The 23,380-nt window shown below is 38.6% G+C and overlaps 1 protein-coding gene across 2 annotated transcripts in view; it reads right to left on the bottom strand.

Annotated features, from left to right (window-relative positions):
* Positions 1–4,609: 4,609 nt before the first annotated feature.
* NSL1 (NSL1 component of MIS12 kinetochore complex) overlaps positions 4,610–23,380 on the bottom strand; it is a 54,831-nt gene continuing 36,060 nt past the window's right edge. Inside the window, exons 5-6 of one of the 2 annotated variants that reach the window (XM_057551763.1) lie at positions 8,028–8,095; positions 4,610–6,126 (exon numbers count right to left, since the gene is read on the bottom strand). In XM_057551763.1, coding sequence (XP_057407746.1) covers positions 5,848–6,126; positions 8,028–8,095 — 347 coding nt within the window. In that variant the 3' untranslated portion in view covers positions 4,610–5,847. The remainder of the gene's footprint in view (positions 6,127–8,027; positions 8,096–23,380) is intronic. The other variant, XM_057551770.1, reaches the window with a different exon arrangement.

Raw genomic sequence — 23,380 nt, 5'->3', positions numbered from 1 at the left:
TCTGAACTCTGTTTTGTATTTATCTGTTTTTTGTTTGTTTTCTGAGGTCCTAATTTCCCTTTGGTTTTTGTGTTGTTTTCAGTTAACCAATATGCATTAAGAAACTATCATGGGCCCTGCAGGCACTATTTTAGGTACTCTGTATTTTAGATACAAAGATTCCTGCCTTTGTGGGACTCACAGTCTTTTGGTCTCTGCATTTGGAGGCCTCCTTCAAATGTCTGGCGAATTTCCATTTGTGTGTTTATTATTTTTTAAAATAAAACTTACATAAAATAAAATGCAGAAATTAAAGTGTATAGGTCAATGAAATTTGACACATGTATACAGCAATATGAGCACCACTAAGATCAAGATATAGAACATTTCTGTCACCCAGAAAGGTTCCCTGTGCCCATTCCCAGTTAATAATTCCTCTTTCCCCACAGGTTACCACCATAGATTTGTTTTGCCTATTCTGTGATTTCATACACAGTACGTACTCTTTCAAGCCAGGCTTCTTTCATTCAATATAACGTCTTTGGGATTCATCCATATTACGTGTATCAGTAATTTCACCTTTAAAAAAAATTCCTGTGTAGTATCTCATTATGTGTATATGCCATAACTTATTTTTTCATTCGACAATTGATGGATATTTGGGTTGCTTCCTGTTTTTCATTATGTGTTCATTTTTTTCTAATTTTTAAAAAACATTTATTTATTTGGCTGCACCGGGTCTTAGTTGCAGCACACAGGATCTTTGTTGCGGCATGTGGGATCTTTTAGTTGTGGCATGCGAACTCTTAGTTGTGGCATGTGATATCTAGCTCCCTGATCAGGGATCAAACCCAAGCCCCCTGCATTGCGAGCGTGGAGTCTTAGCCACTGGGCCACCAGGGAAGTCCCTGTCTATTCATTTTTGAGAGTAAAATACATACAAAAATGTTTCTGGAAGCTCTATGTAAGTGAGGCTTAGAGACTAAAGTAGAGCTACTGGATTGGCCAGCTGGAAATGTGGTTTGGGACCTCCAAATATCACTGTCTATAACTCTTTTCTCTGGGGGTTGTTCAGTTTCTCTAAAGAAGGACCATCTAAGATGTGTGAGCCAGGCTGCCAGTATTCTGGAACTTCAAGTCTTATCATTCCAGTGCAGAATTTCATTTTGCCCATTTTTTTGTACTGAGTTTCACCCTTCTCTCCAGGGCATCTTTACTTCAGTGTTTCAGAAAACAAATTCCTTTGGCGAAGATTAATTACTGACAGTGAGTGGCGGGGATAAGGACACAATCTCCTTTCAGGCTCCTCCATCTCATCTCAGCCTTTTGTGGTGTTGTAGTGTCCTCCATTCTTCAACTGTTCAGAGATTCTGGGGGGAAAACTGGATTTCTCTTTCAGTGCATCTCTCTGCAGACACTTAGGATTGATCTTCCTCTGATCTGCTAATTCATTTCTCTTTCCTCCATACACTTTCCTTCTTCATATGCTAAGGTTTGGGGCAACGTATCTCCTGGTTTCATCAAAAGATGCGTGTGTTTCTCTTTCTTTTGCTATTTTGGGGTAAACGCTACAAAAGGAGAAAAATGGATTCAATGGATTTCCACTTCCTTTCCCCTCATTTGCTGAAATTAATGGCTCCTCATCACCAATTCTAAGAAGTACAAAATTCTTAAGAGTTGATCCTGCTTCTCTCTTCAGGTTCACCTGTAGCAAGCCTCTTTAAACAAGGCCCACATAGAGAGACTTACCTGATGGTCCTCCAGTACACAACGCTCCCTCACAACCACCTGCTTTGTTAAACTCTCTCAGGCTGGGGCTTCCCTGGTGGCGCAGTGGTTGAGAGTCTGCCTGCCACTGCAGGGGACACGGGTTCGAGCCCTGGTCTGGGAAGATCCCACATGCCACGGAGCAGCTAGGCCCGTGAGCCACAATTACTGAGCCTGCACGTCTGGAGCCTGTGCTCCGCAACAAGAGAGGCCGCGATAGTGAGGGGCCTGCGCACCGCGATGAAGAGTGGCCCCCACTTGCCGCAACTAGAGAAAGCCCTCGCACAGAAACGAAGACCCAACACAGCCATAAATAAATAAGTTAATTAATTAAATTAAAAAAAAATTCTCTCAGGCTGCCAGGAATCTTCCTCCCTGATTATTTGCCTAAAATATTCAAGACTGTTCAAATGTCACCTCCTCCACAAAGACTTCCATGACTTCTCACCAAAGTTCCCTCCACACACATTTATATAGCATTTGTTGCATTGCACGATCATTGTTCACATGCTTGTTCTCCTCACTAGAATATGAGATTCTTGAAGACAAGTTTTATCCTATGGGTTTTTTCACTTCCTTTGTCAAACCAAGTAATAATAATGCTTATGGAATGCTTACTATGTATACTATGCGCCAAGTACTAGTCTAAGGACTTTATATTATGAACTCATTTACTTTCCATAATAACACTATAAGGTGGGTTTTATCATCACACCCATGTTACATATGAGAACACTGCAGTGCAGAGAGGTTAAGCAACTTGTCCAATTCTATTTAATAACAAGAGAGCAGAAATCTGAATGCAGATGATCTGGCTGAGAGACTATGCTCTGAATCTCTCTGACTTTTGAACTGAGTAGTGACTAACAGGAATCTGCTGAATGGGTTAACAAATGAATGAAGGTGTGTAGGGAAAAACCAAGGCCTTCAATAGAAGTCAAACAAGCTCATTCTTAGAGATAGCTACATTTTGAAGCAAATTAAAAGTTTGATTTCATTGGCTTTGTTCTCTATGCAGCCCAAGCCATAAAGACCCAGAGAAAGAGGTCTAGGAAAAGATTTCTCTTATCTAGTGTTATGGACTAAATGTTTGCTTCCCCTCAAAATCCATAGGTTGAAGCCCTAACCCTGCCCCCACCCTGCCCCCAGTGTGGCTGTATTTGGAAATGGGGCCGCTAAGGAAGTAATTAAGGTCAAATGAGGTTATATGGGTGCAACCCTGATCTAATAAGATTAATGTCCTTATAAGAAAAGACACCAACATCCCCCAACCCCCAATGCATGCATGAAGGAAGAGAAACCTCACCAGAAACCGAATTTGCCTTGATCATGGACTTCAAGCCTCCAGAACTGTGAGACATTAAATTTCTGTTGTTTAGGCCACCCAGTCTGTGGTATTTTGTTATAGCAACTCAAACCGACTAATACAGTTTCTAATGGCTGAAGTTTGGAAAACACAGATATTCCTTCAATGTTTTCAGAAACCACCTGCTTTAACAGTGTTCTCTCTCCAGTGGAACTGGATTTAACCTTTCCATGTTGTGTTTTTTTGTTTGTTTGGCTCTGGTTTTTGTTGAAAGGAAATTTTAAGACTCCATCCAATCCAGGCTTCTTTTTACCATAGGTAGGTCAATATTTGATTTTCTATTCTTTCCTTCAACATTCCCTGCAACTATAAACTTTCTGACCTTTTATCACCTTAGCTAGCTTAGTTCTCGGTCTACGCAGAAACTCAATTTCTCTTCTTAAAAATGTATATTATCAATATTATTACTGATATCAGCCATGTTTATCTTAGTTAATAATGCTAATATATTTTCTTTCCTAATGGTATTTCATTTGTAACTCTGCTATAACTGTGGAGTGAAAGTTGGGGCTCTCTGAAAGATTTCAAGTTTCAGGGACTTCCCTGGCAGTCCAGTGGTTAAGACTTTGTGCTTCTAACGCAGGGGGTGTGGGTTCGATTCCCACCCCCCCCAAAAAAAAGTTTCAGCTGCCTGTCTGAGCACTTTAAAAACAACAAAACTTTTTTTTAATTACAAAAATTTCCAGACCCAGGAGTAGAAAGATTAGAGCCTCACACAGATCCAACATTATCAAGATTTTTGCCACACTTGTTTAATCTATTCCTTTTCCTTTTTTTTCTTTGCTGACATATTTCAGAACAAATCTAAGACATCAAGTCATTAAACTCTATGTATCTCAATATGAATCTCTTAAAAAAGGGAGACATTTTCTTATGTAAACACAATGCAATTATCTAATCTAGGAGAATTAACAATAATTCTTTTGTCTGCATGCTTTTGAAGTGAAATTACTCATACAGAATTCTGTACTATGAAAAAGTTAGCACTGCATTTGTATAGCAATATTCTGTAGACTCAAAACAGTTTTAAAGTGAAATTTAGTATGTTCTGAAATGCAAGGTGCTGATCTACCATCTAACTAAACCTGAGCTCAAGAAGGCCTGAGACAACTCTTAAAAACACACAGGAGCTTCCCTGGTGGCTCAGTGGTTAAGAATCCGCCTGCCAACGCAGGGGACACGGGTTCGAGCCCTGGTCGGGGAAGATCCCACATACCACGGAGCAACTAAGCCTGTGCGCCACAACTACTGAGCCTGCGCTCTACAGCCTGCGAGCCACAACTACTGAAGCCCGTGAGCCACAACTACTGAAGCCCACACGCCTAGAGCCCATGCTCCACAAGAGAAGCCACCGCAATGAGAAGCCCGTGCACCGCAATGAAGAGTAGCCCTCACTCGCCGCAACTAGAGAAAGCCCGCACGCAGCAACCAAGACCCAATGCAGCCAAAAATAAATAAATAAGTTAATTTTTAAAAAACACACAGTATAAGGTTGAAGTCTTTGTACATTATTTTAATAAAAAACACACTGCTGTGTACAAATATACAGATCTCAAGTTGTAACATTCAAATACAGAATGCAATAAAGTAGTTTTGTAAGTTTTCTTCACTGAGACAGATTTTCTGTCACATTTAGACTTTTATGATTATTAAGACATAATGAACAAGAGAAGTACGGATTTTCCAGCCTCCTGATTAGTAAATTCCTCTGCAAAGGAATGAAGGTATTCAGTCATTAATAGGGAAACAGCTGGCAAATTAGATGACCCTGCCTACATTGTATCAATGTAAGAGACACAATAAGAGATAAGAAACTTCAGTTAATGTTAGAAGTATAGGCAATATAGCTTTCTCAGACTTCTACCCATGATTATATACTTGATATATAAACATTCTTAAATGTAAAATAGTTCAGTATGATTGCACCTATATTTGTTCCACAATGACAATTTGTTTAATGTATTAATCTGATATATATTTTTGACCTGGAGTCATTTACAAAGAAATAATGAGAAATCCTGAAACGAAACTATTAGTTCCAAGTCAAATTATGTTTAAAAGTTAAGAGATCTATGGAAAACAAAAGTGTGGGTAAGAAACATTGGCTACGTGCCAATTTTTATTTCTAAGAGAAATTTGTACACAAATAATCATCTTCTTTATCTTACAAAACAAAACCAAAAAAATCCTAAAATTAATCCCACAAATCTAAATTAGCAGAACTTAGAGTAACAAAGTCAGAGCCAGTCTTGTCGCCTGCACGCTAATTTGATAAATCAAACTGCTTTGCAGGGGTGGGGGAGGACTGCATCGGCTCCTGTGCAGAACTGATGATGACTTTCAGCCCTTAAATAACGACAACTGTCACACAGCTCTTTTTTTAAAAGAAAGATGTATATCCAGGAAACCCAATGGAATATGTTACTTCTGAAATTCCATAAAAGCTGTAAGGCAGCCAAGTGTTGATGGTATTCAAGGACAGTAAAAGTTTGCACTCTTAATGACCATTGACAGGCTGTGTGCCAATATTAAAACAATACGCTTTTCACTGACTATCAATGCAAAGGTGAGGAAAGAAATACAATATTACATCATACCCCAGCACAGAGCTACTATATTTGTGTAAAAGAATCACTACTTATCTGTTGTTTTAAATGAAGTCCGGTCTGGGCATTAAGCTGGAATCTAAATGTTGATAGTGCCTAATCTCAACTCCCAAGATAAACAAAAAGAGTTTATGTGTCAAGACTGATTCTCTTTGGCCGCAGTGGATACCATTTTCTCTGGGGGCAGTCTTCAGTTCGCTTTCTTCTCAGTACCAAGTCAGTGTCTTTCCTAGCAGAAGTCTCTGCTGGTGTGGTTTCTATTTGTGCTATAAAGCTCTCAGGTTTAACATCTGGTTTCCTACAACAACCGGAAAACACTTCTTGGTGGACTCTCTGGAGCTGGATAACAGGCTGCATCTTTAAAACTTGGGAAAATCCATCTCCTTGTTCAATTAATGCAGGTAAGGACTTAAAAAACAAACAACAGTAATACTTAACATTAATCTCAGGTTGAAACGCAAACACACAGAGATAGACACAACACTTGAGTATTTTAACTCTTCAGGTCAAGGCTTTTTCTAAAACCTAATTTTTTAGGTCATAGATATTCAACTTTACCTTAAAATACCAGTTTTAGCTGAGGAATTTTAACAGAAAGCTAAAACTAAAAAGATATGTTCTGTTCCTATAATGCCTGGTAGTAAAATAAAACTCTGGCAAAATAAGAGGTAACAGAATTTCAGAGTTTAAAATTTAATGTCTGAAATTCCATATTTTAGGATAGTAAGTATTTTAGAAATCTTAATTATCAAGAGCAGGGATCAGCACATTTTTCCTGTAAAGGGCCATACAGTAAACATTTTAGGCTCTGAGGGCCTTTACATCTCTGTCACAAGTATTCAACTTTCCTGTTGTAATGTAAAGAAGCCATAGACAATAAGTAAATGAATGTACATGGCTGTGTTCCAAAATAGTTTTATTTACAAAAACAGGTGGCAGGCTGGATTTTACCCTGTCCCACCACAGTTTGCCAACTCCTGATTAAGAACATGTTATGAGAGAAGTGTGAGTACCATAAAATCATGGCATAAGTGCAAACCACAAAAGAATGTTACAGAAGATGATCAAAACAGAGGAGATTCTGAAGGAGTTTTAAAATAATTTTCATGTACTAGAAATCTAAATATTTTCTGTTTGGGCAAAATAAATGTCAATAATATAAACAATTTTATGATAATAATATTAAAACTCCAAGTTGGATATGCAGTTGATGGAAGAAATTTTCACATATTGAGGTATGGGGAAATCACTCTGGCTTATACATGATTTAGCCTGAACTTTATGCTAACTGAAACAGCCTGTCTTGTGGCCTGTCAAACATACATTGTACATCTGCTTTCATCATTAAAGAAAAGAATTTGTTCATCATCCACTTACATAAAGGGTTAAGCTGCAACCCACTGCAGCCACCCAAGACAGTGAGCCCTCAGGGGAATTCAGGCATTCTGTGCTTTGGATGTACAGGCTTCTAGATAGTTAAGATGCATATTTAAGGATGAATTTCAATGACCCCAGATTCTTGCATCTTCCCATACACAGAAAAGATCCTAAATTCATTTACTTGAGATGTCCGTTCTTTGTGGTTAGCAGTAATCTTTTACCAAGCTGTAACCTTGACCACATTTTTTCCAGCCAAAAAAATTCATATATCCTGGCTCCTCCCCTACCCCTTCAGAGCAGTCCCAGCAGAGCTACTGAGAAGCTGTTTCCTGGGCTATAGTCCTCAGTTTGGCTCTAATAAAACTCTTCTTCTATTCTTACTGTATATTGTTTATTGATTATTTGTGTCAACACAGTATAATATAGTGGTTAAGAATATAGGCTCTGGAGCTAAACATCTAGGGTTTAAATCCTGGCACAATTATTTATTTGGGCAATCTACTTAGCCCCTCTGTGCCTTGGTTTCCTTATCTGTAAAACAGTAGCAGTACCTATCTCAGAGGGTTAGTGTAAGGATTAAATGAGGAAATATAATACATGTAAAGCAATTAGATGGTGCCTGATCCATACTAAATGCTGACTAAGTGTTAACTGGTATTATTATCCAGAATTGTTTGATGGATTGCTAACTCTCAGAACTCAAAAATATAACCAACCTTTAAAGAAGCCAGGTATAATACTGGCACATAGTAGGTGCCTAATAAATGGTAGTTATTCTGAATGTTACTATCACTTAATAAATTCATTAAAGATCTATTTAAAAGACTACTGAGAATTCCTGTTACAACAGACTAAAACACCTATGAATGCTAAAAGCAAACACCTAGCCACACATGTTATTCACTTATAATTTAGTATGTAGCTTTCACCTTCATGGCTTCACTGATCTCCTTAGCTATTGTTTCTCCTCTGCATTTCAAGTTTTCCATACGAGGGGCTGCAAAGAAACCGTCAAACAGTATTTTAGGCTTTTTATCTAATACCAAATCATAAAAGACATGCAGATGCTATCTGGACAACAATCTGTTAGGACTATTCACCTTAGCTCAATCTTTCTTAGAATACTTTGTAATCTAATTAAAACAAGTGTCCTATTAAGTTTATCTAGATAAATAAAAAGACCGTGAAAATATTAGAATAGCAGAGAAAAACTTACGCTTATAACTATAAAATGATAGACAGGGACGTCCCTGGTGGCACAGTGGTTAAGAACCTGCCTGGCACGGGTTTGAGCCCTGGTCTGGGAAGATCCCACATGCCGCGGAGCAACTGAGCCCGTGCGCTACAACTACTGAGCCTGCGCTCTAGAGCCCACGAGCCACAACTACTGAAGCCCATGCGCCTAGAGCCCGTGCTCCACAACAAGAGAAGCCACCGCAATGAGAAGCCTGCACACTGCAACAAACAGTAGCCCCTGCTCACTGCAACTAGAGAAAGCCTGCATGCAGCAACGAAGACCCAATGCAGCCAAAAATAAATAAATAAATAAATAATTTTTTAAAAATAAAATAAAATGATAGACAAGAGTTGTACTATATGAGTAGTCTTAACACTGTGTGTCCCTAAAAAAGAACCTAATGTTTGTTCTGCATATTATCTACCACTATGTTTAACATCTTCAAGCACTATCACATTTTAAAATAAATATAGGCTAATATTTGGTATCTGTAGTACTCTGAATTTTATAAAAGTAAAACATATTTGAACTTAGAATATACAGTCACATTATATCAAGGACACCTAGATGGAATTTCTGAAAAAGAAAATGTGGAATAGATTATCAGTAATATCCATTTTTTTTCCTTACTTCCTCAATGCTTTTCTTTTTTTAAAAATTATTTGTTTGTTTGTTTATTTATTTATGGCTGCGTTGGGTCTTTGCTGCTACACGCGGGCTTTCTCTAGCTGCGGCGAGCAGGGGCTACTCTTCATTGAGGTACGGGGGCTTCTCATTGTGGTTGCTTCTCTTGCTGTGGAGCACCAGATCTAGGCATGCGGGCTTCGGTAGTTGTGGCACACAGGCTCAGTAGTTGTGGCACACGGGCTTAGTCGCTCCACGGCATGTGGGATCTTCCCGGACTAGGGCTCGAACCCGTGTCCCCTGCATTGGCAGGCAGATTCTTAACCACTGCGTCACCAGGGAAGCCCCACTCGATGCTTTTCTGATTCCTAATACATTTTCTTTTCTTCCAATCTGTGTTACAAATGTTCATGCCTACTTCATAACAGAACTGCATATTCAATGATACCTCTGTATAAAAATCCTACTAAAACTCCAAGTGAAACTGGAGATAAGAAAAATCATTCCATTATGAAATCATCTACAAATTAGTTTTTAGAAGAGTAGTTCTCACTAGAAATTTCTTAAAGTCTAAGCAAGTATATAACTATGTTAGGAAGGCCACAGTTTTACTGACTTCAACAGATTGGCAAATAAGCCAAGCAAAGAATTTCTTTCATAGCTGCTCTTTTTCTTTTCTGACTTTTCTTAGCTCAAAAAAGTGAGAACACATTTAGAAAAAAGAAAATGAATAGCAAAGGCAACTGAGAGATGCCGGAGAGGGTGTGGAGAAAAGGGAACCCTCTTACACTGTTGGTATAGGAATGTAAATTGATACAGCCACTATGGAGAACAGTCTGGAGGTTCCTTAAAAAACTAAAAATAGAACTACCATATGACCCAGCAATCCCACTCCTAGGCATATACCCTGAGAAAACCGTAATTCAAAAAGACACATGCACCCCAATGTTCATAGCAGCACTATTGATAATAGCCAGGTCAGGAAGCAACCTAAATGGCCATCGAAAGATGAATGGATAAAGAAGATGTGGTACATATATACACTGGAATGTTACTCAGCCTTAAAAAGGAACGAAATTGGGCCTTTTGTAGAGACGTGGATGGACCTAGAGGCTGTCATACAGAGTGAAGTAAGTCGGAAAGAGAAAAACAAATATCTTTTATTAACGCATATATGTGGAATCTAGAAAAATGGTATAGATGATCTTATTTGCAAAGCAGAAACAGAGACACAGATGTAGAAAACAAACATGGATATCAAGGGGGAAGGGGCAGGGTGGGATGAACTGGGAGATTGGGACTGACATATATACACTATTGATACTATGTATAAAATAGATAACTAATGAGAACCTACTGTATAGCACAGGGAACTCTACTCAATGCTCTGTGTGACCTAAATGGGAAGGAAATCCAAAAAAGAGGGAATACATGTATATGTATAGCTGATTCACTTTGCTGTACAGTAGAAACACAACATTGTAAAGCAACTATACTCCAATAAAAATTAATTAAAAAAAAAAAAGGAACTGAGAGAACGGGCACTTAAAGGAGAAAGGCAAAGGCAAAGGCAACATGATAGCCTCAGAAAAAGGGTTCTTGGCCTTTTTTTGTTCCCAGAGATTTCTTTGGCAATTTGGTGAAACCTGTGGACCCCTTCTCAGAATATTTTTTAATGTATTTATTTTTTAAATTGAGGTATAATGTACATACAGTTAAATGAATAACTTAAGTTTAGCATTCAATCACCTTTGACAAATGTACACCAAAGACATGGGACATTTCCATCACTCCAGAAAGTTTTCTTGTGCCCCTTTCCCAATCTTCTATACAAGAAGCAACCACTCATCTGATTTCTATCATTATACGTTAGTTTTGCTTACTCTAGAATTTCAGAACAATGTTTTAAAATATAATTTAAAAATATAATTACTTAAAAAATGTAATAGGTAATATAGGCGCTTCTTTATTAATGATTTAAACAAAAAGATCGAGTGGCAGGTCTAATTACCATAATAAGAAAATAATGAGTATAAACAATATTGCGAGGTGTCTGCAACAACTGAAACTGAAAATATCTGTGGCTTCCAGTAGCAAAAAAAAAAAAAAAAAAAAAAAAAAATTACAGGTACTGCTAATACTACCACCATTACCTGCATTCAAAATCGAAGGAAATGCTAAATTTCAGTTTGAGGTTAATAAAAATAACAATTGTAATTTTTTTCCTCTCCAAGTTCACAGCCTCCTATATTCTCAGGACCCTTGCCTTAAAATAATATGCTAATTTAATTTCAATTCTTTTACGATTTGGGGAGATTCCCCCAAGAGCACTCAGGCAATTATTAAAATTTCCCATGGGTATGGCTAAATGATCCAACCTTCAGTACTTTTGTAGCAATCTGGCTTCCAGCCAGGCCCACATTCTCTCCTCATCAAACTTGCACACCTGCGTGGAGCTGCCCATTCTTCTAACATTTATTATGTACTTTCCATGGACAAAAACCAGCAGTAGGTACTCAGAGTAAGGAAAAATGGTCTCTGCCCCTCAAGGAACTTTCAGTTGAAGAGAGAGAGACACATGGAAACATACAGAAACAAGTCATACTTTTTCAAAATCAGCTCAAACTTGCCCCAGGCAGTCTCTAGTTTTCATGATCACTGCCACACATTCCACTCCCTGCCTGAACTGACCATTCCCCTGTGACAGGCTCCCACTGGGTCCAGAACAGTTCCAGTAAAATACCTGGAAGACTCCACTGCACTAACTTGTCTAGAAGAGTGTTTCTCAACCTTATTGGATCTAGCCTTCCCCTTTAAAATGTATTTTGTAAAGTCCCCTCTGCTATTCTAAAATAAATTTCATAGATCTTTCTACACACATAAATGGAAATATAGACATATATACTTATCATAATAGAGTATTATTTAATATATTTAATATGTTCAGATCCAACCATATCAAAAAAATGTAATGAAGTACTCAGACGCCTGTACCTATTTATACTGGGTACATTTGGATTTAAGAAAATTTATATTTAGAAGTCATTCTATACAGAAAACAAAAGATCAGAGACTATTCTATATAGAAAACAAAAGATCAGAGAAATAACAGACTAGATTTATTTGAATATGACAAGGAGGAGGAAATAATCTTAAAAGTGTGGATAACATACCAAGACAAAATACAGGAGGTTAAAATGGTGAAAATTCAGAAGTATAAGATATCTACAAATGAGATGGCCTTATTAAAAGTGTCATATCAAAATAATTCCCTATATTAAAACATGGGAAAGTATAAGATTAAATCCAACAGAAAACATATCTCCTACTTTGAAATTCACCATAATTCAGATTACATTCAGTATATACATCCACTCAAAAAGAATTCAGAGATCACACTGTTGAAAGGCGGTGGGCAATAGAGAATGGATAAGACAAAAACAGAAATATGAGAAACTACAGAGAAGATATGTGGTTGACCTTTGTGGACAGATTCAGAGTAAGAGTAAAGACAAGCAATCTAAAAATCGAATTAAAAATTTAATATTCACATAATTTCTTATCACTGTACAAAAATAGTTTTTAATATTTAGTGTGGCAATAATAGGAAGTATTTAAAAATCATTTTTATTAATAAAAAAATGAGATTCCTACATTTCGTGTGCTTCTATTAATTCAGTAACATTTGGTTCTATTAAAAGGACTCTCAAATCTTCTATTACATATTTCCCATTAGCTTTGTTCTACACACAACGCTCTAAGTAATTCATCATCTTTTGAAAAAAGGGAGTATGAAAGTTGTAACTGGATCTAAAACATTTCATAATTAGACTGATAAAATGTAACTGGTTGCAAATAGTTGTTTCTTTTTAGTTCAACTTACCTTTCCTGCACATGTAAACTAACAGAGATAGAAAGAATATTTGAAGAAATATGATGATGTAAGTCAGAATGGTGGTTACCTCTGATAGCAGAATACTGACCAGGAAGGAATGTAAGTAAACTTTTTTGGGTACAGAGCGTCTGTAAAGTTGGGAAGCAGGATAAATGTGTGCTAGTTACATTTGCAAATAATATACTCAATATCTTTTCCTTCAACCTCAAATTACCTTTTCAAGTAAAATTTAAAACAATGGGTCCGGCCGGCTCTGGAGGGGCCCCACCAGCCAAAGCTGCGACAGTCCTGGGGACCGCAGGCCAGTTGTTTCAACAAGTAACTTAAAGACAAAATGGAAAAAGAAGGAGGTTTGCGCCTGAGATCATGTTGATGTGAAACCAGGGATGGCCACCTTGTGCCAGATCACTCATCCTGGGGTGAGCCAGCTGCCATGTCATGAGGACACTCAAGCAGCCCTAAGGAGAGAGCCATGTGGCAAGGAACTGAGGCCTCCTACCTACAGTCACAACATTTAGGAGAGGAGCTTCAAGATGGCGGAAGAGTAAGACATGGAGATCACCTTCCTCCCCACAAATACATCAGAAATACATCTACATGTGGAACAACTCTTACAGGACACCTACTGAATGGTGGCAGAAGACCTCAGACCTCCCAAAAGGCATGAAACTCCCCACGTACCTGGATAGGGCAAAAGAAAAAAGGAAAAACAGAGACAAAAGAATAGGGACGGGACCTGCACCTCTGGGAGGGAGCTGTGAAGAAGGAAAGGTTTCCACACACTAGGAAGCCCCTTCACGGGCGGAGACTGCAGGTGGCGGAGCGGGGGAGCTTCGGAGCCACGGAGGAGAGCGCAGCAACAGGGGTGTGGAGGGCACAGCGGAGAGATTCCCGCACAGAGGATCGGTGCCAACCAGCACTCACCAGCCCGAGAGGCTTGTCTGCTCACCCGCCGGGGCGGGCGGGGGCTGGGAGCTGAGGCTCGGGCTTCGGAGGTCAGAGCCCAGGGAGAGGACTGGGGTTGGCTGCGTGAACACAGCCTGAAGGGACTAGTGCGCCATGGGTAGCCAGGAGGGAGTCGGGGAAAAGTGTGGACCTGCCGAAGAGGCAAGAGAGTTTTTCTTCCCTCTTTGTTTCCTGGTGCGCGAGAAGAGGGGATTAAGAGCACTGCTTAAAGGAGCTCCAGAGACGGGCGCAAGCCGCGGCTATCAGCGCAGACCCCAGAGACGGGCATGAGACGCTAAGGCTGCTGCTGCCGCCACCAAGAAGCCTGTGTGCGAGCACAGGTCACTATCCACACCTCCCCTCCCGGGAGCCTGTGCAGCCCGCCACTGCCAGGGTCCTGTGATCCAGGGACAACTTCCCCGGGAGAACACACAGCACGCCTCAGGCTGGTGCAACGTCACGCCGGCCACTGCTCCCATAGGCTCGACCAGCATCTGTACCCCTCCCTCCCCCCGGCCTGAGTGAGCCAGAGCCCCCGAATCAGCTGCTCCTTTAACCCCGTCCTGTCTGGGCGAAGAACAGACGTGCGCAGGCGACCTACACACAGAGGCAGGGCCAAATCCAAAGCTGAACCCCAGGAGCCGTGCAAACAAAGAAGAGAAAGGGAAATCTCTCCCAGCAGCCTCAGGAGCAGTGGATTAAATCTCCACAATCAACTTGATGTACCCTGCATGTGTGGGATACCTAAATAGACAACGAATCATCCCAAATTGAGGAGGTGGGCTTTGGGAGCAAGATATATATATTTTTTCCCATTTTCTCTTTCTGTGAATGTGTATATGTATGCTTCTGCGTGTGATTTTGTCTGTATAGCTTTGCTTTTACCATCTGTCCTAGGGTTCTGTATGTCCGTTTTTTTTGTTGTTGTTTTTTGTTTTTCTTAGTAGAGTTTTTAGCGCTTGTTATCATTGGTGGATTTCTTTTTTGGTGTGGCTGCTCTCTTCTTTCTTTCTTTTTCTTAATTACTTAAAAAAATTTTTTTAATAATTACATTTTATTTTTTATTTTAATAACTTTATTTCATTTTATCTTCTTCCTTCTTTCTTTTTTTTCCCTCCCTTTTATTCTGAGCCGAGTGGATGACAGGCTCTTGGTGCTCCAGCCAGGCATCAGGGCTGTGCCTCTGAGGTGGGAGAGCCAAGTTCAGGACATTGGTCCACAAGAGACCTCCCAGCTCCACATAATATCAAACAGCGAAAATCTCCCAGAGATCTCCATCTCAACGCCAAGACCCAGCTCCACTCAATGACCAGCAAGCTACAGTGCTGGACACCTTATGCCAAACAAGTAGCAAGACAGGAACACAACCCCACCCATTGGCAGAGAGGCTGCCTAAGATCATAATAAGGCCACAGACACCTCAAAACACACCACCAGATGTAGGCCTGCCCACCAGAAAGACAAGATCCAGTCTCATCCACCAGAACACAGGCACTAGTCCCCTCCACCAGGAAGCCTACACAACCCACTGAACCAACCTTAGCCACAGGGGGCAGACACCGAAAACAACGGGAACTATGAACCTGCAGCCTGTGAAAAGGAGACCCCAAACACAGTAAGGTAAGCAAAATGAGAAGACAAAGAAACACACAGCAGATGAAGGAGCAAGGTAAAAACCCACGAGACCTAACAAATGAAAAGGAAAAAGGCAATCTAACTGAAAAAGAAGTCAGAATAATGATAGTAAAGATGATCCCAAACCTTGGAAATAGAATGGAGAAAATACAAGAAACGTTTAACAAGGACCGAGAAGAACTAAAGAGCAAACAAACAGTGATGAACAACACAATAAATGAAATTAAAAATTCTCTAGAAGGGGTCAATAGCAGAATAACTGAGGCAGAAGAACGGATAAGTGACCTGGAAGATAAAATAGTGGAAATAACTACTGCAGAGCAGGATAAAGAAAAAAGAATGAAAAGAGTTGAGGACAGTCTCAGACACCTCTGGGACAACATTAAACGCACCAACATTCGAATTATAGGGGTCCCAGAAGAAGAAGAGAAAAAGAAAGGGACTGAGAAAATATTTGAAGAGATTATAGTTGAAAACTTCCCTAATATGGGAAAGGAAATAGTTAATCAAGTCCAGGAAGCACAGAGAGTCCCATACAGGATAAATCCAAGGAGAAACACACCAATACACATATTAATCAAACTATCAAAAATTAAATACAAACAAAAACTATTAAAAGCAGCAAGGGAAAAACAACAAATAACATACAAGGGAATCCCCATAAGGTTAACAGCTGATCTTTCAGCAGAAACTCTGCAAGCCGGAAGGGCGTGGCAGGACATATTTAAAGTGATGAAGGGGAAAAAACTACAACCAAGATTACTCTACCCAGCAAGGATCTCATTCAGATTCGACAGAGAAATTAAAACCTTTACAGACAAGCAAAAGCTAAGAGAATTCAGCACCACCAAACCAGCTTTACAACAAATGCTAAAGGAACTTCTCTAGGCAGGAAACAAAAGAGATGGAAAAGACCTACAATAACAAACCCAAAACAATTAAGAAAATGGTAATAAGAACACACATATCAATAATTACCTTAAATGTAAATGGATTAAATGCTCCAACCAAAATACATAGATTGGCTGAATGGATACAAAAACAAGACCCATATATATGCTGTCTACAAGAGACCCAATTCAGACCTAGGGACACATACAGACTGAAAGTGAGGGGATGGAAAAAGATATTCCATGCAAATGGAAATCAAAAGAAAGCTGGAGTACCAATTTTCATATCAGACAAAACAGACTTTAAAAAAGGACTATGACAAGAGACAAGGAAGGACAGTACATAATGATCAAGGGATCAATCCAAGAAGAAGATATAACAATTGTAAATATTTATACACTCAACATAGGAGCACCTCAATATGGCAAATACTAACAGCCATAAAAGGGGAAATCGACAGTAACACAATCATAGTGGGGGACTTTAACACTCCACTTTCACCAATGGACAGATCATCCAAAATGAAAATAAATAAGGAAACACAAGCTTTAAATGAGACATTAAACAAGATGGACTTAATTGATATTTATAGGACATTCCATCCAAAAACAGCAGAATACACTTTCTTCTCAAGTGCTCATGGAACATTCTCCAGGATAGATCATATCTTGGGTCACAAATCAAGCCTTGGTAAATTTAAGAAAATTGAAATCTTATCAAGTATCTTTTCCAACCACAATGCTATGAGACTAGATATCAATTACAGGAAAAAAATCTGTAAAAAATACAAACACATGGAGGCTAAACAATACACTACTTAATAACCAAGAGATCACTGAAGAAATCAAAAAGGAAATCAAAAAAATACCTAGAAACAAATGACAATGAACACACGACGACCCAAAACCTATGGGATGCAGCAAAAGCAGTTCTAAGAGGGAAGTTTATAGCAATACAATCCTACCTCAAGAAACAAGAAACAACTCAAATAAACAACCTTAGACCTAAAGCAATTAGAGGAAGAAGAACAAAAGAACACTAAAGTTAGCAGAAGAAAAGAAATCATAAAGATCAGATCAGAAATAAATGAAAAAGGAAATGATAGCAAAGATCAATAAAAACTAAAAGCTGGTTTTTTGAGAAGATAAACAAAACTGATAAACCATTAGCCAGACTCATCAAGAAAAAAAAGAAGACTCAAATCAATAGAATTAGAAATGAAAAAGGAGAAGTAACAACTGACACTGTAGAAATACAAAGGATCATGAGAGATTACTACAAGCAACTATACGCCAATAAAATGGACAACCTGGAAGAAATGGACAAATTCTTAGAAATGCACAACCTTTCAAGACTGAACCAGGAAGAAATAGAAAATACGAACAGACCAATCACAAGCACTGAAATTGAAACTATGATTAAAAATCGTCCAACAAACAAAAACCCAGGACCAGATGGCTTCACAGGCAAACTCCATCAAACATTTAGAGAAGAGCTAACACCTATCCTTCTCAAACTCTTCAAAATATAGCAGAGGGAGGAACACTCCCAAACTCGTTCTATGAGGCCACCATCACCCTGATACCAAAACCAGACAAAGATGTCACAAAGAAAGAAAACTACAGGCCAATATCACTGATGAACATAGATGCAAAAATCCTCAACAAAATACTAGCAAACAGAATCCAACAGCACATTAAAAGGATCATACACCATGATCAAGTGGGGTTTATCCCAGGAATGCAAGGATTCTTCAAGATATGCAAATCAATGTGATACACCATATTAACAAATTGAAGGAGAAAAACCATATGATCATCTCAAAAGATGCAGAGAAAGCTTTCAACAAAATTCAACACCCATTTATGATAAAAACCCTCCAGAAAGTAGGCATAGAGGGAACTTACCTCAACATAATAAAGGCCATATATGACAAACCCACAGCCAACATCATCCTCAATGGTGAAAAACTGAAACCATTTCCAATAAGATCAGGAACAAAAGGAATCCAAATCGGAAAAGAAGAAATAAAGCTGTCACTGTTTGCAGATGACATGATACTATACATCGAGAATCCTAAAGATGCTACCAGAAAACTACTAGAGCTAATCAATGAATTTGGTAAAGTAGCAGGATACAAAATTAATGCACAGAAATCTCTTGCATTCCTATACACTAATGATGAAAAATCTGAAAGTGAAATTAAGAAAACACTCCCATTTACCATTGCAACAACAAGAATAAAATATCTAGGAATAAACCTACCTAAGGAGACAAAAGACCTGTATGCAGAAAATTCTAAGACACTGATGAAAGAAATTAAAGATGATACAAATAGATGGAGAGATATATCATGTTCTTGGATTGGAAGAATCAACATTGTGAAAATGACTCTACTACCCAAAGCAATCTACAGATTCAATGCAATCCATATCAAACTACCACTGGCATTTTTCACAGAACTAGAACAAAAAATTTCACAATTTGTATGGAAACACAAAAGACCCTGAATAGCCAAAGCAATCTTGAGGGAAAAAAACAGAGCTGGAGGAATCAAGCTACCTGACTTCAAACTATACTACAAAGCTACAGTAATCAAGACAGTATGGTACTGGCACAAAAACAGAAATACAGATCCATGGAACAGGATAGAAAGCCCAGAGATAAACCCACACACATATGGTCACTTCATCTTTGATAAAGGAGGCAAGAATATACACTGCAGAAAAGACAGTCTCTTCAATAAGTGGTGCTGGGAAAACTGGACGGCTACATGTAAAAGAATGAAATTAGAACACTCCCTAACACCATACATAAAAATAAACTCAAAATGGATTAAAGACCTAAATGTAAGGCCAGACAGTATCAAAGTCTTAGAGGAAAACATAGGCAGAACACTCTTTGACATTAATCACAGCAAGATCCCTTTTGACCCACCTCCTAGAGAAATGGAAATAAAAACAAAAATAAACAAATGGGACCTAATGAAACTCAAAAGCTTTTGCAAAGCTTTTGCAAAGGAAACCATAAATAAGACAAAAAGACAACCCTCAGAATGAGAGAAAATACTTGCAAATGAAGCAACTGACAAAGGATTAATCTCCAAAATTTACAAGCAGCTCATGCAGCTCAATATCAAAAGAACAACCAACCCAATCCAAAAATGGGCAGAAGACCTAAACAGACATTTCTCCAAAGAAGATATACAGATTGCCAACAAACACATGAAAGAATGCTCAACATCATTAATCATTAGAGAAATGCAAATCAAAACTACAATGAGATATCATCTCACACCGGTCAGAATGGCCATCATCAAAAAATCTACAAACAATAAATGCTGGAGAGGGTGTGGAGAAAAGGGAACCCTCTTGTACTGTTGGTGGGAATGTAAATTGATACAGCCACTATGGAGAACAGTCTGGAGGTTCCTTAAAAAACTAAAAATAGAACTACCATACGACCCAGCAATCCCAGTACTGGGCATATACCCTGAGAAAACCATAATTCAAAAAGAGTCATGTACCACAATGTTCATTGCAGCTCTATTTACAATAGCCAGGACATGGCAGCAACCTAAGTGTCCATCAACAGATGAAAGGATAAAGAAGATGTGGCACATATATACAATGGAATATTACTCAGCCATAAAAAGAAATGAAATTGAGTTATTTGTAGTGAGGTGGATGGACCTAGAGTCTGTCATTGAGTGAAGTAAGTCAGAAAGAGAAAAACAAATACCGTATGCTAACACATATATATGGAATCTAAAAAAAAAAAAAAGGTCATTTAGAAATTAGAGGCAAGACAGGAATAAAGACACAGACTTACTAGAGAATGGACTTGAGGATACGGGGAGGGGGAAGGGTAAGCTGCGACAAAGTGAGAGAGTGGCATGGACATATATACACTACCAAATGTAATATAGATAGCTAGTGGGAAGCAGCCGCATAGCACAGGGAGATCAGCTCGGTGCTTTGTGACCACCTAGAGGGGTGGGATAGGGAGGGTGGGAGGGAAGGAGACGCAAGAGGGAAGAGATATGGAGATATACGTATACGTACAACTGATTCACTTTGTTATAAAGCAGAAACTAACACACCATTGTAAAGCAATTATACTCCAATAAAGATGTTTAAAAAATAAAATAAAATAAAACAATGGGTCCAACTTCTAAAATGTAAAAAACTGTAATAGGATATTTTCCTGATGTTTCCAGATTTTTTGGACACTTTGCCTGAATTTATTGTACACATGAAAATACAATGGGCACATTATTTGAAAATGTAACATACTATCTAAAAATAAGTTTATCCTATGTTTCCCAACTATGCAGACACTCTATCTAGATCCAGGTGGCAGTTACATGTCTTAATGTGTACGTGTGTTTACCAATTCATCAAGCTGTGCACTGTATATTATAGCTCAGTATATACAAACATACACACAATAATGAACAGAATCTTTAACATTTACTCTAGAAAGTTCTTACTTTTATGTATAGAGTAAGGCAATCATTTTCTTCTTCATTGCTATTGCATGAATCTATCATCCAAGGGATTCTTAACTTTTTTTATAAACACATGCTACTTAAAAAAATGTTTCTTCTATAAACCCACAATGATGGACAGTAGCTGTTTTCCATCTGTTGCACAAGCAAAGACAACATAAAAAGCACCAAGTAGTTTGGGTTTGTGCGTAAAATGGAGTTAGGTCCCAGGCTTGGATAACTATGAACAGATTTTCACACATGAATGTTTGGTGGAACATTCTAAAGTTGTGCTGCACTTATAAGACATTTAGTATTCCTGGCCCCTGACTACAAAATGCCAGCTTGTACCCTCCCATTACTGTGGTAACAGAAAACTTCCCCCCACTTTTTCAAAGGGCCGCTAGGGGGCAGTACTGCCCCCAGGGAGAACCATGGTGTTCTTTTTCACCTTTCAGAATTTCCCTGGGAACAAGAACCTCATTCTCTTAATCTTGGATGGTCTAGTGCTGAACACAGTGCCTGACATGTAGAGTAGGTGCTTAATAAGTATGACAGACCAAGGCTACGATAAAGTATGCTATGGAGGCACAAAGGGAGGTGAGGTCAATCCAACAGGGGAATTGAAAGGAGAGTAAAAACTTCATAGATGTTGTAAGAGAGTTGCCTAGACTAAGAGGATTTGGATGGCTGGGGGTGAGTGGGAATAGGAGGTGGGTGGTAGAGGATGTGCTATACCAAAACAAGGGAATAAATCAAGAAAGAAGAAAACACAGGAACCAGGAAACATGATCCAAAACAGAGAAGAAGTAAAGGAAATTCCCAGGATGATGAGGAAAGGAACAGACAGGATGAAAGCTTTGCAGCAGGCCTAGAGAGCAAACAGTCCAGATTAGACTAGGAAGACAAAAGGCTCCCAGAGGAATACCTCCAAGAAAAAAGGAAAGGGTTTTAAAAATGGATTTGATGGATAACCATTTGATGGAAGTGTTTACTATACTGAGAGAAATTTTACAGTTCTATTGAAGTGTTTGGGAAAGAATTCGTGAAAGACACAACAGCAAACAAAGCAAACAGAAAAATAAAGCATTCTGAAGGGGGATGGGAAGATGTTCAAGAAAGAAAATATACTCATAGTATGACTACCTGACTCATTTGAAGAACATTTAACATAACAATATCAATGCTAAATACTAGTGATTATTTCTGACAAAAATTAGAGATTACAAGTAAAGCTGATGTGTGTAGATTATTCTTTTGAGAAACCTGGCTATGAAAAGGAGAGTTCAGGGAAAAGAAACACAATGGCATGAAAGCTTTCCCTACTTGATCCTACGACAGCCCATTTCTGTAGTATTATGGGCTGTCATACATTGCCAATCAATCTTATGTAATAACGTTAGCAACTCTGAGGCAAGCAGGTTTCATCAGCCTCCTTTTATAGATAGGGAAAAAGAAGCTGTTGAGGGCTGAGAAATGTATCTGAACTGAATGAATAACTGAATAAACATTGAATAGAATTAGAACCCACAGCACACGCTCTTCTGTATTCTATACATAACTTTCCAAAATATCACTTTGCCAGGAATTATACTATACTCAGAAGAATGATCAAAAATTAGCTCCAATATAATGAAAATCTCTTGAAGTAAAAATAAATTATGTCTGGTAAAGGATTAAAAGTAGAATAAGTCTAGAGTTAAATTTGTTTCAACTGTTAACATTATAGTACCATTTTCTTTCTTTTTAGTTAAGTGAATTAAATTCCTTTCTTTGAAAACTAACGATCATCAATAATTTTAGGAATAAAACCAAACACACAGAGATTTTTTTTCTTTGGCCGCACCGTGCGGCATGTGGGATCTTCATTTCCCACCCAGGGATCGAACCCACTGCCCCCGCGTTGGAAGCACAGAGTCTTAACCATTGGACTGCCAGGGAAGTCCCAAAACACACAAAGATTAAAAAAAACCACAAGGTGGGGGGGTGGGGGGAACACACAATTAAATATCACTAAACATGAAATGTCTGCAAATGTATCAAAAAAGCATTTATCAACATTAACATCTGTTTAGGAAATTTCAAAATATATAAACTTTTCAATCCCTCACTTAAGATTCTTTTTAATGAATTTTTCACTTTTTGTAACTAGTAAGCGCGTACAGCTACCCCTGATATACACCCGTTTGACGTAAGAAGGTCGGACATGCAGACGGCTGGTCCCTGCCATGCAGGAGATGGGGATGGGCTTCCTCCAGAAGCGTTCCCAGTGGCCCCCCCCATAGCCTCGATGGGGACGTCTTCATGGCACCACTGTTCATCCGCTCACCACAAACAAAGGTGTTTAGGAATCCAAACTATTCCCTCCTATTTAAACATCACGTAGTAGAACTAATGTGCATCTGAAATGTGATTCTCCTAATGTTTTTCATCGTAAATGTGCAGTATTGATATTTCAGCTACACTGTAGGTTACGCAGATCTCTAAAGGGTAGCCTAGAAACTTATTCATTTATAATACCATTTGTAAATTTTTTTTCAGGGGGGAAATACAATTCAAATTCCAA

This window comes from Balaenoptera acutorostrata, chromosome 1 (genome assembly GCF_949987535.1).
Source record: "Balaenoptera acutorostrata chromosome 1, mBalAcu1.1, whole genome shotgun sequence".
Lineage (NCBI taxonomy): Eukaryota > Metazoa > Chordata > Mammalia > Artiodactyla > Balaenopteridae > Balaenoptera > Balaenoptera acutorostrata.
This window is presented reverse-complemented; position numbering and strand designations above follow the sequence as displayed.